General features: G+C 40.2%; 3 protein-coding genes across 3 annotated transcripts; 1 reads left to right on the top strand and 2 right to left on the bottom strand.

The window, feature by feature from the left end:
• Window positions 1-2: 2 nt before the first annotated feature.
• calm3a (calmodulin 3a (phosphorylase kinase, delta)) lies at window positions 3-9,700 on the bottom strand. The gene is made up of 6 exons (XM_077542084.1): window positions 9,468-9,700; window positions 4,972-5,002; window positions 4,438-4,581; window positions 2,698-2,804; window positions 1,726-1,861; window positions 3-1,609 (listed from the first exon to the last, which is right to left on the bottom strand). The coding sequence occupies exons 1-6, from the start codon at window positions 9,468-9,470 to the stop codon at window positions 1,581-1,583; spliced, it is 450 nt and encodes a 149-aa protein (XP_077398210.1). The 5' UTR covers window positions 9,471-9,700; the 3' UTR covers window positions 3-1,580.
• Window positions 9,701-11,481: 1,781 nt separating this feature from the next.
• On the bottom strand, window positions 11,482-14,268 carry kcnk20 (potassium channel, subfamily K, member 20). Its single transcript, XM_077541736.1, has 2 exons — window positions 13,935-14,268; window positions 11,482-12,205 (listed from the first exon to the last, which is right to left on the bottom strand). The coding sequence occupies exons 1-2, from the start codon at window positions 14,266-14,268 to the stop codon at window positions 11,484-11,486; spliced, it is 1,056 nt and encodes a 351-aa protein (XP_077397862.1). The 3' UTR covers window positions 11,482-11,483.
• Window positions 14,269-15,140: 872 nt separating this feature from the next.
• On the top strand, window positions 15,141-17,059 carry gemin7 (gem (nuclear organelle) associated protein 7). Its single transcript, XM_077541388.1, has 2 exons — window positions 15,141-15,252; window positions 15,434-17,059. The coding sequence occupies exon 2, from the start codon at window positions 15,448-15,450 to the stop codon at window positions 15,841-15,843; it is 396 nt and encodes a 131-aa protein (XP_077397514.1). The 5' UTR covers window positions 15,141-15,252; window positions 15,434-15,447; the 3' UTR covers window positions 15,844-17,059.
• Window positions 17,060-18,533: the final 1,474 nt, after the last annotated feature.

The raw sequence follows: 18,533 nt of genomic DNA, 5'->3' as shown, positions 1-18,533 counted from the left end.
GCTGAAGTAAAGCTCATTCAGTTTATTGATTTATGGAAAATATATCACATCTTTACATCTTTTGAGACACCATCAGAAGCTAACAGTCCACTACCGTTTACTTCCTCGTATCCGAATCAAACGTCGCTGTGATTGAAATGCCTCGGAGTGGTATCGAGTTTCAATCCCCTCCCATGATGACTCACCTCAAGTGTTAAAACGCTGAAACCAGTTCAATTAAATGCTACAACCCCTTCTCATGTTTTATTAGAACAGGCCAACTACATAAGGTATTTGTAAATATACAGCATAGTATATGCATTCTTTTGAGTAAAACAAGCAAGCAGGGTGGAGTTGAAATCACTGGACTACAAACTCAAGATAGAACAGCCAACAAAGATGAGAAATAAGGGAAACTCGAGTTGTTATCGCAGCAGTCAAATTTTCTTTTCTTTTTGCAATATCCACATGATTAATACCAAGTGCAAACTGTTATGTCTTCTAGTGTGAGAGTTCCGTAGATGTTTAGGTTGAGGCATTTGGGGAGCATAATGGCACATTTCAAAACCAAAGAGAAAACAGAGCACGGGCCATTTAGTACAACAACAACAGGCAATGCAAACTTTACGACACACCAATATACTGTAGATAGAGAGATTTCGTGACCAAAGTTTGTCATCAATACATAATAATTGAGAACACATTTAGAAAGCATTACATCAATATTGTATCGTCAGGATATCCGTTTGCAGAACAAATGTATTAACAACAGTCCTCATGAGCGTCTTCACAACAATCAGCCTCAAGCAACACGACACACTAGTGTCTCCGCTCGGTTGCCGCGGCAACATGTAAAGCCACCCGCTCAAAACAACAGGGATCAATCAGTCACTTGTCCTTAGCCAAACTTTTGAACTGCTCATTTCCAACCAAGCACCAATGAACACCACAGACTGCAACTAGTTGCTCTTGAAATAACCAATAGTGACACATATATTTTTTTTACAGATATATAGCTATATATGAAAGTATATACCTCCACTGTGTACAATATCTGACCACTACCTCTGATGGGATCAGAACCACCTTGTCGAGACAGGAGACCACCACAGAACGGCTGCATGCAAGAAGAGTAGTCAAATTGGTATTGAGAAAATCACCACTGGTGCTAGTAGAGAGGCGAGGTTCTTTGCGGAAGCGGAAAGATTTTAAATAACCGACTTCTCTAAAGTGATCGGTGGCATCGGTTCCTATCCCACCCCCCTCCCTTGCAGTGGCAGCGCTGCTCTTTCCTCTAAATTATTCATGAGCTGGGTGACTCGGCAGAATCTTGGTCTGAAGTAAAAGGCCGTTGGCCCTCTTAAAGCTTGGTCCATTAACTTCTACAGGGATTATTCTGTAGGTGTATGTTTAACAGATACCTCAGAAGTACTTGGATGTATTAAGAACAAATGGCCAAATTCTACATGAAATGTCTGGTTTGGATTTGATTAGGGGGGTAAATGGGAGGGGGGGTGTCATCAGCTGATAATTGTTCCTTTTTGTTCTTAAAGTGATCTTAAGAGGACAAGCAACGTTTAAGAGAAAAATCAGCCGTCTCTTCACTTGGCGGTCATCATCTGGACAAATTCTGAAAGAGACAAACACACACACGCATCAAATGTTGGCCAATGCGCCATGTAAGGCCTCTGAGCCATTTCCTGCTGTGTTGGGTCGGGTCATCACCAAGAAAAAGTATCATCTTACCCTCGTAGTTGACCTGACCGTCGCCGTCAATGTCGGCCTCACGGATCATTTCGTCCACCTCCTCGTCAGTGAGCTTCTCCCCCAAGTTGGTCATGACGTGCCGTAGCTCTGCTGCACTGATGTAGCCGTTGCCGTCCTGCAGAGGGAGCATGCAAACATAATCCCGTCATTCTTACAAACACCCACTTGTTCGACTTCTAAAACCTCATATGAATAAAACATTCTAAGACGTGTATGAATTGCACTTGTTTCTAGTCTTAGTCCCAAAACAGCGTACCAATTATTTTTTTCTTTTCTTTTTTTACAACAGAAAAACATCAGCTTTTAATTGCTGGCTTAAGTATAAAAGTTAAGGCGTGTTCATGTTTTTATGTTCTTCTGAAAAGAACAACAAAGCATTTAATGGGAAGTAATAAAAGGGGAAAAATATTAACTTTGTTGACTTGATTGAAAGTAGTCAGAAATAAATGAATTATTTTTAAGGAGTCATGAAGATTACACTGCTACGAAAAGGAACAGCACTATTCAAAGATGAAATTATGATGGAAAAGCAGATTTTTAACATTCTTAAATTACTGTATGTTTTTAAAAGTACAACATACTGTTGAGTACTGCTTGCATTATTGAAAAATTGGGTGTGTTTTGGGGCAGGGGATTGGGGTTGGCTGGCAAGGATTAATAGCAATTAATCTAATTTCATTCAAACAAATTCAATTTCTAAGCCAAAGTACCACTGTACTTGGAAAAACTTACATTTTCAGGCAAGTAGAGGCCCCAAAAAGGTGATTAATTTGTCAAAATATTACAAATAAATACAGCGATTCTAAGAGGGCATTCACACCTGGCTAACTAAACGTCCAGCCACTGCATTCTTCAAACAAAGGTCAGAAAGAATCACAAGGAGACAAATGATATACGTGCCAACGTTTGGCATAAAAAGGGCCATGGCAATTGTTTCGCAGTGTTCCAGACCTTGTCAAAGACTCTGAATGCTTCTCTGATTTCCTCCTCGCTGTCTGTGTCCTTCATCTTCCTCGCCATCATTGTCAGGAACTCCGGGAAGTCAATGGTCCCGTTACCTAACGAAGCAGACAAAGCAATTGCCATGAAAAATAAAAATGTACTTGAAAACATAAGACAGCGTATTAGGGCCACATACAAATATATTTTTTTCGGGGGCGGGGGCAATATGACGAGAAGAAAATGGCAAATTTGCCACTTTATAAACTGTCAAATTTGCCACTTTTTAATGTGACGAGAAAAAAAGTAGAAAATTTGCCACTTTTTTTTTCTTGTCATATTGACCCCGCCCTCTTAAACATACATATATATATGTATATATTTCTACGTGGCACTAATACGCCGTCGCACAAACCTATTCAGTAGCTACATTTTTTTTTTGCCAGACAATGTAATGCCTGGACGAGATCTTTGATGATAAATTGTGAACCGGAGAGGTGTATGGAGGGTGGGGGCACAACTTTTTTTTTTTTCCCAGCCATTTTATTTATTTATTTATATATTTATTTATTAGAAAATGATTCATTTGATAACCAAAAGATGTTGTATTTTAACATCTAGTCTAGTTATAAACATTAACTTGAACTAATAATTTTGACCGTTTATATTTATGTCTTATCAGTGGTTTGTGGTTAAGGTTAATATTGTGCCCTTGCAACATGTTCTAACGCTTTGTGCAGCGAGTCAAATAGCATAGTAACAAAGATGAAGCTCCAGAAGCTTTGCTGAGGATCAACACAAGTTGACTCTTTTACTATTTTCCTTCACAAGGAGGTTTGTCCTTAAACTTCTTTGAATCTTCGAAAATATATTGAAGTACTTGTGCATGTGTTTATGGATTCTGATTTTAAATTATGTAAAGGGGGATAACTTGATACGCTTTGCTTATTTCTATCCCTTCTCAAACTTGCATCTTTATCATATTGTGATTTTTTTATTTCCTTTGTTATAGTTTTATTGCTGTGCTTGTTTGAAACTAATAAAATCAAAATCAAATGACAAAGACTAAACCATGTCTCTTCAACAGTGTTTCTCAATTCCGGTCCTCAGGGCCCCCTATCCAGCCTGTTTTCCATGTCTACCAATTCCAACGCAGGTGAGGATCGTTATCAGGCTTCTCCAGAGCTTGCTGATTAGCTGTCATTGGAATCAGCTGCATTGGGAATTGGGCTGGATAGGGGGCCCTGAGGACCGGAATTGAGAAACACTGCTTCAACAAGTGTAACAATGAGGCCCTCTACTGGACTAATAACTCAACTTTATTTAGAAAGCACTTTACAACAAGCATTGTTGAATACAAAGTGCTGTACATGAAACAGGAATCGGTCATGCAGCAAAGAATAAGATAAGAAAAACAAGAACAAAGGAAACATTTTAAGAGAGTGCCTCCCCTAATACAATGTCACTCTGTGATTGGTCCAAACCAATGAAAATCAACGGACTCGGTACAAGATGTATTCTCAGGAGTTTGTGGACTCACAAATACCGCCAGAATTCATCTTGTAGAGCAAGGTTATCGGCCGATCACTAATTCCCCAAATTAAGGAAATTGGTGCAAATATTGATCTCAATCGATCGATCGGTGCACACTTAATAAAACAAATAAATACTAATAGATAAAATGGCCTAATTACGTTGAATATGTGAGTACGTCCAGTACATCAAGTCCAGTTGTGTTGATCTCCTCCTTACCGTCTGCATCGACCTCATTGATCATGTCTTGCAGCTCGGCCTCTGTGGGGTTCTGGCCCAGGGAGCGCATGACAGTGCCGAGCTCCTTGGTGGTGATGGTTCCGTCTCCATCCTTGTCAAACAGCGAGAATGCCTCCTTGAACTCTGCACGTTGACACAATTAACACACATGGGTCCCCATGACACAGAGAGACTCACAAGTGGTAAAGACACACGCAAAGTTAAGCGGTAGCACTGTGTGTCTGTGTGTTTATGACTCATTCAACCCTTAAAAATGCTTAAATAAATGGATGCTGGAAGGATGCCTAAGAAAAGCTCTGGTGAATTTATAGCGTTGACTCCAAAATAAGGTTTTTGCAGAGGAGACTGACTCACAGCCCCGTTGATTTCTGCTTTGGCTGAATGATGTCAAGCAGCTTGTCGAAGAATACCAAGTGACAACCGCAGGCTAAGTGTTTATCCTCCGCAGTCGATCATCTCTCTGTCACCTCGGAGCTGCTAAAGCTAAAAGCATGGCTGTGCTATGTCACTCACCTGCGATCTGTTCCTCGGTCAGCTGGTCTGCCTGTTGACAGAAGAGGACATTGATAAATCACTAGAAGCTCACTTTTCAATGATAAGACCTGCCATACGACCGATGTGATTTCTCACCTCTATGAAACAAACCTACAAAAATTGAACACTTTGCCCATAGGAAAATTGTCAACAATTTACCCAAGTCATCTGTGGTAACATTCTGTGGTAATATCCCCAAAAGAAATACAAAGAAACTGTACTGCATTATATTTATTTATTTTAAATTGACAACTTTTGGGGCATTCAAATTTAGTGGCGTACTTGAATTTAAGATAAATTCCATCTCTGACTCTTATTCAAAGTGAATCATTACTTTTGTACAACTATATCTATAACTGAACCATACTTGAATACTGAGAGATCTGGCCTCACTGATTTAACTATCAAGCCCAACTCAGAGGCTAATTTCCTGTGATTAAAATATTTTTAAAAAATGAGTCTGGTGCTATGATAATTCATTTTTAACTTCACCTGACATGTCACTCTGACACCCGTGTGAGGTCTTTACTAAGCCTGTCCAACTCAGTCAGCGTGTCCAGTTAAAGCCGTGAAAGTGTGATGAGGGCCGAGTATAAATACGCCAAGGCCCGAAATACACACGTCTGCTATAATTAGTGAGACGTGAATAGGGTCGCCTATGTAGCACACCGAAGATCACCGCCACTAAGCACCTTTTTTTTTTTTTTAAATCTAATTTGAAACCCTGTAAGGTTCACTTTGTTATCAATGAGAAGCCTACCTGTTGCATGTCTCAAGCTCTAGTTTTAATGTCGTAACACAACTAAGACATTGTGTAATCATGAGAAAACTTCACTCAAACAGCACTGGTATTTGCAGTGGTTATAATAATTGGACAATATAGACAACAATTAAGCTTGCACAGCTTTATCAAGCTAATGCATTTGTTTATATGCCTGTGCACACTCTTATAATATAGATTAAATATTTTCTTAATACTAAACAATATAGAGGCAGTTAGAATTTGTAAACTGACCAAAGGAGGTTGAAACATCATACGACAAAGAACAGGATATACTCAGTTGTATATCATTATGATGTGAAGAAACTCACAAATCTTAAAGCAGCTAAATGTAGGTAAATATCTTTACAATAGCCTTTTATTTAACCATTTATGACTAAAACATGTTCTAATTAGTAGATCGACATCTTAGCTGTTCACAATGGGTACTTCTTCAAGCCTCTGACCAATATTTTTCAGGAAGTACTCGGGTTCGAATTTCCCGCAATGTGACGTCAAGCGTGTTCTCGCTCATTGTTTCCTGGAGTCCCGAAGTCGGAGCTAGTGAAGTATTTCGCTGCAATGGAGTCTACTCAGAAGAGACCACCATCTACATCTAGCGCGCCCCAGACACCCGCAGTAGTAATTTGCACATCGTTTTGGAGTACAGTACAGAACTGATCTTCGACCGTCCAATGCAATATGATCTGCACGTCCCGTGGATGTTAATTGTTTAGTGGGAAGAGTCTTATTCCATGAATTGATGATTGACAGAAGTGGCCAGCTTTGTATAACTTTATACAACTTCTTACCTCCGAAAATACCTCTGAAAACATCCAGCCTCTAAGTCTTCAGTAATTAGGTCGTGCACGTACGAGTGCGCGCAGCGTGTACGAGCGTGCAGTTTGTTTTTGGCCACAGGTAGCAGTCGCGATTTGAAATTTTAAATCTTCTATATAGCTGCTTTAACTTGAACACACACACACAAAAACTTATTACACATGAAGAGTAGCACTCGATTTTAGTGGTTTTGTCAGGAATCAGGATGAATGGTTGTTCTTCGATACATGCCCTGTGGTTGTCTAGCGATCAGTCCACGGTGTACCCCAAATATCGCCCAAAGTCACAAGCCCTTTTCACACAGCACTTGGTCAAGTGTGAAGGGTTTTGTGGCAGTGTGGAAAAACGACAGCGCCTGGGAGCAGCATGCCCAGTTGCCCACATTTACGATTTAGACGAGAAAGTAGGCCGCAACTCGACAAGATGTATCTTTTAATGTTGCAAAAGACAGCCCTGACTTTGTTCATTTCAAGGAGGAGACAAGCAGCAGAAAAGTAAATGGGTGCATCCTTTACTAATGGTTGAGTGGGAACTGAGTATTTCATCTTGTTTGTGAACGACAGTTCCACCAAAACCGCTTCGAGGCACGGTACATTTCAGGCTGAGCAGGGAGCAGTCTTCTTCACAACACTGTATGTCATCGCTCGTGTGTCCCAAAGCTCAGGACGATGAGAGACTGCATTTATTAAGGCTTCCTCCATTGCCCTCATGCTGTTACCTGTGAAGAAGCCCGCCAAAATAGCCCTAAATCACTCCGCAGGCTCCACTTGTATTGGAGGCGGGTGTCTGACATCATGGCAACGCCGCTCTCTCAATTTTTAATTTGAGATGCCTCGCCATTGCGGTGGACGCCCTCCAGCCGTACCCTCCCACCCAGCAATGCTCCATTCTGCAGGCAGCTAAAACTCACCAATGGCAAGAGAGAGAATGAGCAGTACAGAAAATGGATGGGTATTTCAAAGGATCTGTTGGTTGTGTGTATAAGAAGTCTTATGTTTGAGTAACGCATGATATGTTTAACAAAAGTTTGTGTTTTGGCTAGGACTGCAACTAACAATTATTTTAAGAATTAATCTGACAATTATTTTTCCCAATTAATCGAACTAGATCTAGGGGAAAAAAAAAAAAAAAAAAACCTTAAAAAAAAATTTTAAAAGACAATTTTGCAATGATTCTGATACAGCTACTGGTTTGGTCCGCAACATATCAGAAAATTGGCAAACAGTGATAAACATTTTTGCCAAAGTAAAAACAGATTTGCAGTTTTCAAATGTTTCATTTTGTTTAACAAAAAAACAAAACAAAAACTGCTTTCATGGAGGTCTACAGAAAACTGAACATTTCCTGTTTAACGCTGAAATACAGGAGAATTTGGATTATTTTAAATTTAAATAAACAAGGTCTAAATATTGATTATCAAAATGATTGTTGAGTACCGGTAATTTGATAATCGATTAGTTGTCAATACTAGATTAATTGCTGCAGCTCTAGCTTTGACCAATATTTTACAATAAAACACATTTTTAACAAAACAGCAAGGCAAAATGTCATTATCAAATATCAGTTCTCAAATTTAAGTACTTGTTCGTCTAAGTAAGTGTTATCAGTGCACCCCTGTGCAAGGTGGATGCAATGCTAGCAGATATTCAAGTCAATTTATCCAAGTCATCTAGATGGAAGTGGAGATGTGATTAGTAAGAATGATGCATGACAACGCAAATTATATTTTCTTTGTAAATATCGATGAGATGATCAATTGGAAAGAATCCAGAAGTAGGTTTTGTTTGAGCATAGTTAAGGAGGTTTGGAATTAGTTTCTTCCCATTGTGAAGGGTGCACTGCAGATGATGACAGCCTACTGCGCCAAGCATGGCTTGGTTGGAAGCGGGAGGGGGTGGGGGATTGGATGGGTGGCACAGGAGGAGGAAAGGGGTTGGGGGCGGGGGGGGGTGCCATGGAAGCTCATTCAGCAGGAGCAGAATGCGGTTCAACAGCATGGCGCAGGAAGCACGCCGTCATTTACGAAGCACTCGATTACTAAACATCACACGCGTGTAACCACTACCTGTGGGCAGTGATCTTATGTAATGCAATTGGGGTGGCGAATACGCTTTTTAACGCTTGTTGCGCATGTCAAAGTAGATCCACAACCCCCTGTTGATGCACACCAGCGAGAGCCGCCGGCCACGGCTGCAGACGGCTTATTGCGCGAGCATTTTACGAAGGCGTGAGCGATCATTTTTATGCTTCTGCCTCCTCGCGAAAGGTTATAAGAGACGAGATGAGTTTCAAGATAACACCGGGGCCGGGGTGGTCTATTCTTAGCAGCCCCTCTTTGCACCACCACGCCCACTCTTCTTCGGTCACATTTAGCTACAAGGAGGCTGCAAAAAAAAAAAAAAAAAAAAAAAAAAAAACGCTTGTGCAGCAAAGGATTAAACGAAACGCCTTTGTAAATCATCGAAATGACTTGCGTGCTATTACGCCGCAACGCCATGGATGCGGCGTCCATTTAGTTCCACAGCACAACATACAAGGTGCGCAATAGAGGCTTTTGCGACACATAAATGTAATTCAATATAAAACGAATAGGTATATTGGAAATAGCCTCCAAAATTAATTACACATAACCGTAAGTGACCGTTATAAATCCCACATTGGAATCGCTCATTTTAGCTAGCTGGGCTTATTTAAAAATATTTTAATGAACGCCCAAAACTGGACTAAACGTTAATTCACGAGACCGACTTTAAAGTGATTCTCTTAATATTTAATGCGTCTCATCTACGCCGTTTTAATATCGTTGACGACAATATCGAGGGCTATCCACTTTCATGTCCAAGCTAGCTAACCACGTCGTTGGCCTGGTACTCACCATTTCGACTTTTCAAGCTCTGCGAAGATGGAGAAGGGAAAAAAACGTCAAGTTGAAGCTTTGAGACGTAAAATACCTCAATGACGCACACTCTGCCGGGGGTACTTGAGTCTAATTCGGCTTTATTCGCGGATACAGCTGAGAATCTGTTGAGTCAGAATACCGTTATTGCGGTAGAGTTGCCCGGAAACCTCAACCGAGAGACGCCGGCCTGTCATGCTCTACTCGGACGAGTGTATCCCTCCGCCCGAACATTGCTTGACCTCCACGCAGTGTGAAAAAACGTCCTAAAATGAGCCTCATTATTAATATGACTTATTTTAAAATTAAAAATAATTAGTTGCTCTTTTGTACATATTCATTTAAGCTCTTTTCATATCCCCCAACAAAGAGGATCTATATTGCGCACCGCCAGGCGCAGCGATACCACCCCAGCACGCCATAAAGAGGATGGAGCTATATGGAGGATTAAAACTGACAATACTATTAACTGGTAAACACAATCAAGCCATAAGCAGTCCGTCAAAATTTCGCTGTGTACTGAAATGTATTACAGTGTACAATAAAAGAAATGTATACATATATTGAGGGGGAAAAAATGATCAAAAGAGTTGAAGAAAACACTTGTTCCAAGAACACATGCAGTACAAAAACTATCCCAGCACATGCACAAAGATGACAGTATGAAGCCATAAAATAATAGTTACAATATTATATATTTAATCAACATTAACAAGACAAGAGTCAAACTACAGTATCCAAGTGTCCTAAGTGCATACACACAAATGTGTATTTAAATTCACAAATTAGCTGAAAACATATTTGATTTACACAGCCTTAATCACGTGTGTCCTCATTGGGGTCACGGATGAGTTGGGGCCTATCCCACCTGAATTTGGGCAAGAGACAAGGGGCACACTCAGCCAATTGCATGGGAAAAACAACCATTCACACTCGCATTCAAACCTATGTACAGTTTTGAATCTTCAATTAACATGCATATTTTAGGAATGTGGGTCAGATGGAATTGTCCATACGGCCTTAGTAATGTAGGGAAATATAAAAACTTTGAAATACCAGTCACAGTATGTATGTGTAGGTGCTGGAGCCTATCCCAGCTGGCTTTGGGCAGTAGGCGGAGGACACCCTGAACTGGTTGCCAACCAATCGTAGGGCACACAGAGACGAGCAACCACTCACACTCACACCTAGAGACAATTCAGTGTTCAATCAACCCCCCAAGCATGTCTTTGGAATGTGGGAGGAGACCAGAGTACCCGGAGAAGACCCACGCAGGCACAGGGAGAACATGCAAACTCCACCCAGGAAGGCCGAAGCCCGGACTCGATCTTGCGTCCTCAGTACTGCGAGGCGGACGTGCTAACCACTCACGCACCGTGTCGCGCCCGTCTTAGAACATCTAAATTTTATTTGAGGTTAATCAGAGTGAAAAAATGGGCCATCCTTTAAATGGCGGCAGATGTGCTGACTCGTATGTAACATGGGTTTGAATGTGTTTGGTTAATTCTGAAAACAATCACCGAAGAGGGTGTGTACACTTGTCCACGTTATCTCATTTGATTATTTTTACTTCCCCTCTTGGAAGATTTTTTTTTTTCAATTGGTTTACATGTTATAGGTCCCAGTTTTTAAATGATTTATATTGGTCTATCACAAAAATTTGGCTGTGGTTCTTGAGGATGTTTGCACTGTAAATATAGATTTGATATATGATCTTTTTTTTGTTTTATTCAACCTTAAGCTTGAAATAAACAATTTAATTGAATTATCTTCTTTGATGATTGGCTAGAACAAATCACATGGTTCTTATTGCCTTACAGTGAGCAATGTGGGGTCCAGTTCGAAGTTATCATTTATGGTTCGTAGTCCTCTCAAGGCCTACACAATCAAAGCAAGCGCAGACGTTGACAAATTTAATAAAATATGCAATATTATGAATCCACTTGTGAGCTAGGGCTAGGAAGTTTAACACAAGAAAAGATTATTTGCAAGATTTCAAATGACTGCAATAGGAAGTGATTCCTTACTACTGCTTGAATTCTCCCCAAGTTCATTGTCTTTGTCAGAGAGTTGTCTGTGGCAAACTGTTTCCACTTTAGCCTCATCACAACAGCACGCATCACTTGCACGTGGACAAACCATACAGTCAGACAGACAGCTGAGCTCCAGAAAACGGCTGTAAGCCCTGGCCAGTGTCCTCATTATACAGCTGAGTCCTTGTCTGATCATCACAGAGACGGTGTTAAAGAGGGAGTACGTGCAGCACACCCCGAGAAGCATCAGGACGCAGTTTGCCACCTGGTACGCTCGGATGCCCTCGTGTTGCTTCCTCTGGACACTCACAAAGTCCCCGAAGCCCACCGTGCTGAAGGCCACAAAGCAAAAGTAGAGAGATTCTAGGTAAGTCCAGCCCTCCATGGCCGTGTAAAGGGAGGCCGCACCGCAAGCGACGACCATGACGACAACGAAAAGCAACAGGGTCACTTGGTACGTGGGTGGCTTCCACTCGTTTTTGTGGCCACGTCGGCAGCATAGAGTCTCAAGTCTGCTGTGTCGGATTCTCCTCGAGTGGCACCAGAATAATATGAAGCTCAACATTGTGATGACTCTCTCCAAGAAGAGGTTGAAGAACAGCATGGCGGCCGAGCAGCCGAAGAAGCCGTAGAAAACGAGCAAGGCCTTCCCTGCTATTGTGGATGGGGCCGTCACACCAAACCCTATCGAGAAACAAGGCTGTCATTGCACAGAATAACATGAATGATGCGATGTATTAAGGATGGGATTTGTAGTTTCTCCCAAATACCCTAACTTACTAAAATGTATAAAAGACATCAGCTGGTCTGGGGCCGCTTTGCTACATCAGGCATCGTATGCTTTGAATGTGTCACAGATTATGGGTCCTTCCATAGGATATAGACCAAAGCACTTATAGTAGCTAGAAATACCGAAGAATAGCTAAGAATCATGAACTATTGATAGTTTGTAGACAGAACCAAAATAACCAGGAAGAGTCTGTCATGCAGAAAAACAAATGGAAAGATCAGTACTTTACTTAAAATGGTCAACATTCTACATAAATTGAACAACTGTGTGCAGGCAATATGCAAAATTTTGTGAAGCAGAGATAGAAAAGTTGTTTTTGAATGCCACTGTATGAATCACTGGCTATTGTGAAACATCAACTGTCTCACGGTTACATCATTAAATGTCAGTAAACATGGAAGTTGCAGTAAAAAAAAGAAAAAAAGAAAGGACATTGATCTGTGATTAATGTTGTTTGCTCCAACGTTTCCACAGTGACAAAGGCAGTCTAAAGATAGTGGAAATAGTCATAAAGCAAGCAATTGATTTTCTTCGATCAAATTTGTTTAATTTTAATCTAAATGACTTGTTTGTTCCTGATGATTTAGAGGGATATTGATGGACTGTCCTGGAGGTTGAAACGCCTCCGCACTGTGTGACTGAATCAGTGTAGCTTATCTAGCACTTCTAATATTCCTGCACCTTACAGAGTGAACAAACATAATATTGTATTGTTTTTAAATGTGACTATTTTATAAACCCTGCAGATTTTTTTTTATAATGTAGTAGTCAAATGACATTTCATTACATTTTTAAATCAAAATAATCCGTACACACATATCAAATTACAACAATCCAAAGTCTAATATTTTTCAATGAGCAGAGAGCTTCAACAAGTTAATGCTGCATTCGAGGAAGGTGGGAAGATGGAATTATCACTCGGATTGTCCCACTTCTGACCTCAAAGTGCTCAAGGCAAATGGCCAACAAATGCCTGATTACAATTGTTGTGGTTAGAGCAAGGCAGTCCATATCACATTGGATACCTTGATTACCTCGAATAACTGAACTAATGTCATAATAACTAAAGAGTTAAATGTGGTTATAATAGTGTAAATTATGTTTTGCCATATTCACGGTTTGTCTCTATTGTCGAGTGACGCCAGATTGAAAGCTGGTCGGTGATGTCTAGGTCTTTTTTTCTCCAACTTTGCAACTCAGATCTCCAAGTTCAAAGGAGCCTTCCCATGCACACTTCATGGTCTGAAGTCGGAAAGTCCGATTTCCCACCTTTCTCTTGTCCAGGAATACAGCATGAGAGCACCATTTTGACTTGTGACGCAATTATGATGTAAGCCTCATTTTAAATATGTGGAAATGTTTTTTAATTATTCAAATGTAAAAGGCAAGCTCTTCTCTATTATGTGTCAAATTCAGTAGACATAAAAATAAAATGTAATAGTATTATCATTATTAAAATGACATTCATTCTTCAGTGGTGAATGTCATACTTTTGTGGAACACTTACTTAAAATTAAAAGTCTGGACTTTAATTATTTAAAACCCATTATAAGATATAATGTGCCATCATCAACTACTCTATCTCATGGTGCAAATTCTTTTGGACTGATCCTCTGAACTCACCAATGGTGGACACCACAGTTCCCACAAAGTAAAAAGCTCCCGGAACGTCCCACAGAGCTCTGCCACTTTCCACACGGACGCCCGCCATCCTGGCTTCCTCGTAGTGGTGTAAAAGAGATTTCAGATCTTGGTAACTAATATTATGCATGTGACTGAAGTCCCTTAGTCTCTTTTGCCAATGCTGGTGGGCCAGAATTTCTGCTGATCGCTCTAAGGAAGAAAACAAGACGGCGCCAGCCACCATGTAAAGGGCAATGAGCATTCCAAGGAGAATGAAGCGAGCGGTATCCACACTGGCTGACAAAGATGGGCAGGAATCTTTCCTGAGTGGCATGCGGGAACAAAACATTGAATACTTGTTCGCTCTGTGAACTGGGGGGAAAAAATTACTTCATTACTGTACATAAAAATCAAACCTCTATTGTATTTTAATCATTAAATGAATTAGAGTTACTTACAAAACAACAACTCCCTTATCCGATTGTGTTCTGATTACATCAGTGTGTGCAGATGGCTTTAAAAGGGCCTTTAATTGTGTGTGTTGGTAGGCTTCTGCTTATCACCAGCTCAATAATCAGCCATTACTCTACTTTTATGAGTACAAACATGTTCAGTCCATAAACATAGAAACCACTGCTCTCCCACCCATGCATGGAAACACAAGCTTAAAACACACACACGGCCATAACATTATTACCGCTTGCACAACCTCTCATGAAGTTCTTAGAAGGCCAGAAACAATCAGAAAAATATATTTGGCGAATATAAATGCTTGCTAAATTGTTTAACATGAAGGAAAACAATGACATTTTCCGCCCAAATTAAAATAACACATCAACTGTGAATCATTAAAGACTTACTAGACTGACTGTTTTTGCATTAATGAGCCTAATAATCATATAGTGGGTCAACGTTGTTTGACCATTGAGTTTGACATCCATGCTCCAAATATTGTGGTGTTCATATTACTTGCCTTGGCAGAATTTGTCAGATGTCAACAACTGACAAAAGTGATTCAAGGGATGTCTAAATTTCACAATTATTAATAAACAAAACAGCACTAAGGAAAATAATTAGATTATCTTTGCATAGACATCAGGCATAGGCTATATTACCAACAAATTTTGCACGTGTAACTTATGAGCACGACGGTACTTTTGGAAGGAGTTGCACTTTTATTTCTATCCATAGGATGGCAGTGGTTAACTTCATCGTCAGCGAGACGCAAATGAAGTACAACAGAAGAAGACCAAGCAACGTTAATGTGTGTGTATGTGTGCTGTTTTACTAGCAGGTTGCTAACAACAGGGCTGAGTCGGTAAGTGTAACAAACCTATTTGATTTTTATTGTCAAAATTTGCAACATTTGTGCAGCAGTGCACTGTGTGTATGTCGCCGCTTGCGTCCATAACGTGGCTTTTACTTTGAGAATTTTTAGACGGGAGCAGATGACTCAAATGGACCCTTTACTAGCCCTTGTTTTCTGTTTATGAATAAAGTCTCAGTTTGCGGAATGGCAACACCGGTGCCTGTACTTCGTCTGCCGAGAGGCCCCGACCCTCACAGCCGTGGCTTCGACCCCAAATCCCCTCGCTACATCGCTCTCTGTAGCACCTCCATCATTTCTTCCTCCTCGACTTCATGCGCGTGCGCAGACCCGGAGGCGCTGAAGCAGGAACAGGTGGCGCGTGCGCAGTTGCGAGAGCGCTTCCTCAGGTGTTTGCTGGCCACACGCGACAAGAAGGTGACCTTCCACATGCACGGTGACGTGACCGTGGACGCCACGTTCGGCTGCTGCGACATCGACGTGCTCAACCTGCAGGTGTCCGACCTGCACACTCCCATTGGCGTACAGAAGGAAGCGCTCATCAGATGCCAGGACGTCATTTCATACACTTTTGATTTGTGAAGACTTTTGTCCCTTTTTTTGTACGCCAAGGCGGATTTGATTACATAAATATACACCTCCATTTTGTGAGCTTTTTTTTTTGTTTTTGTTTTTTTGTTTTTTTGGGATACAAACTTAAAAGCACAACCTGCTATCTAACACAAGATGGCGACATGCTCATGTTTTTCTATGGCAGTGAAGTCTGTACAGGGCAGAAATCATTATTTTGTAAATATTGAATTTTGCGTACAGGTTTTGTATTGCACATGTGCCTAATGACGATCTACTCATAGTGTGTATGTTAGTCACATCTATTTTTGAGCCAAGGCACAAAGATTACATTAGGAAGAAGTCTAACAGCGTCTGGATTATAATGTAACTTTTATACTTGTTCTATCACTGAGTGATAGATAATTAAACAAAGATACTATAAGTTATATGTGTAAATTAAGTAATATTGGCTCATTTTTGCTGTGACAGCAGGACCCACTGTGTTGGACCACATATATAATTACTTAGATTTGACTTGGTGTGTCATAAAATCAATAGTCATTCATACTACATCTACTATTCTGTTTAAAAATAGGGCAGGATGATTTTGAAAAATAATAACATTAATATTTTTCTTTCCTCTATTCAATATGTGATTTTAGTTATTTTTTTCAAGGTCTTCTTCCCATGTTTTTTTTTTCTTTCTTTTTACAAACATGCATTAATTTGATCTGTGTTACAATAACCAATTCTGAATGATGTTTAGGGCTGGACAATTAAATTTAAATTACAATTTATCCATCCATCTTTGGTGGTTTGTGTTATGGTGGCAGTCTGATCACAAGGCATGTTGAGACAAACTACCACGCAAACTCTCATTCCTTTTTAGAATCTTCATGAACCCAACAATTTATTTATTTATTTATTTTTTAAATGTATTTAATGTGAGAGGAAGCTGGAGTTACTAGAGTAAATCCACAAGCACAGGAAGAACATGAAAACTTCACACAGAAAGGCATGAGCTGAAATTCAAACCCAAATCACAGGATAAGGCAGACATAATGCTGCTAAGGCTAAGATTTGTTGAAGTAAATGTTCAAATTTTGGTTTTCCCTCAATGTACTTGTTTACTAAAACATTTTGTTAAATACTAAGTGGATGTGTCATATTCTAATCTTTGCATCTGTAACTGTTTTTATGATTTGACTACATACTTCTCAGAGAATAAAATACAATTCAAATGCAAGTTCACTCCCATGTCTTTATGGTTTTTATCAGTAAAATTAATTATAAAATTGATGTTGCATCTATTTATTGAAATGTATTTATTTTAAAAAGAAAAATCCACACCAAGTGGCTCTTAAACACAAAGAAAAGTTCCCTCTTCTTCTTTTTCCTTTAATGCAAACAAGTCAAACAGTGACCACATGGGATGGCAGCACACATCTTTCATATAGTACTCCGAGCTGCAGGATTCCTCATTGTTGTGCCAGTCTGATGAGCAGGGGACATCAATACTATTTAATCTCCCTAAAAGGTGTATTTTGCGAGTTCCAATAAGTCATTTTATTTGAGTGCCATTAGGCGGCCGTGCTCTGCCTGTCTTTTTTTCTCCTTTTTTTTTTTTTTTTTTTTTTTTTTTTTTGGTACCTGAATTATCCGACCACTCAATGGAGACAGTCATCAATGAGGGAGTGACTCATTCCTCCTCTTTGCCCTCCCTAATCCGAAATATGACTTAAATGACGTCATCGGGGCCTGTGTGATTCAATCAGGAAACCCTCAAGGACGAGCAAGGTTAATTTTATTTACACAGACATGCTTGTGTGGGCTACAGCCTCAGACATTGTCACTTCTTCTCACCTGACGAGCACCCATGTCCACCACATGATGGCTGTACATCATATTTGCATACCGAGTGGTGCTGTGCATTAGTATTGAGATGGTCACACTCATTGACAACTAAAGTAGACCCTATGTGTGCTGCACTGACTTGATTCTACCGAGTAGACCTTAGTTAAGTGATGTCATTATATTCTGTTTTTTAGGTAACACCTGTAAATATCAGTCTGATAATATTACCAAAATTCATTCAGTGGGAGTAAAATGAATAATATCAGTTATAAATATGTGATAATGTGGTGATCAATTACAAGAGTGAGCTGAATTATTATGGCAGCTTCTATTTGTAACCGTGCAGGGAGACACTGTCTCAATGTTATCTCCTCACGCTTTCCTTCTAGTCCCCACCTTCTGGGGGAAAACATCTCTACTTCAGTGTGTGTGCACGCGCGTGTGTGCGTGTGTTGGTGTACAGTTGTTCAGCCGTGATGGTCCAAGAAATCTGACCTGTACATGCAGCCGGTCGACGGGAAGCACATTCCGAACTCCTTCCTGTTTGTGGCCCTCTCTCTCACACTTCCTGGCCAATGTCTGATAACTTTTAAAAGCATTTCATCATGCTTTGCCCAAACCTGGACTGAAATAACTGGGCTGTGACCTCATGCTTAATTTATTTTTAGGATGCTTCTTTTTAACATTTCACAGACAACAAGACCACTGTTTGTATGATAGAACCTGCTGGAATAGCCTACTACATGGGAAATGAGCTAACTTACTAGCTTTTGTAGCTTCTCCGCAGACAGAAATGCATTAATACTCTGAATTGTGTTTAGTTCAGTTTCCAAAGCCCAAAACTAAACATGTAATTTTATGTTCTG

This window comes from Festucalex cinctus, chromosome 13 (genome assembly GCF_051991245.1).
Source record: "Festucalex cinctus isolate MCC-2025b chromosome 13, RoL_Fcin_1.0, whole genome shotgun sequence".
Classification (NCBI taxonomy): Eukaryota; Metazoa; Chordata; class Actinopteri; order Syngnathiformes; family Syngnathidae; genus Festucalex; species Festucalex cinctus.
Note: the sequence above shows the minus strand (reverse complement) of the source record. Positions and strands in the feature narration are given on the sequence as shown.

Excerpts from the sequence above, each read along its gene's own strand:
- kcnk20 (XM_077541736.1), bottom strand. The coding sequence starts at position 14,268 with ATGCCACTCAGGAAAGATTCCTGCCCATCTTTGTCAGCCAGTGTGGAT. Across the intron at positions 12,206-13,934 it reads AACTGTGGTGTCCACCATTG|GGTTTGGTGTGACGGCCCCA; the intron begins GTGAGTTCAGAG and ends GTTTCTCGATAG.
- gemin7 (XM_077541388.1), top strand. The coding sequence starts at position 15,448 with ATGGCAACACCGGTGCCTGTACTTCGTCTGCCGAGAGGCCCCGACCCT.
- calm3a (XM_077542084.1), bottom strand. Across the intron at positions 4,582-4,971 it reads GACCGAGGAACAGATCGCAG|AGTTCAAGGAGGCATTCTCG; the intron begins GTGAGTGACATA and ends GTCAACGTGCAG. Across the intron at positions 1,610-1,725 it reads CGGTCAGGTCAACTACGAGG|AATTTGTCCAGATGATGACC; the intron begins GTAAGATGATAC and ends TGTCTCTTTCAG.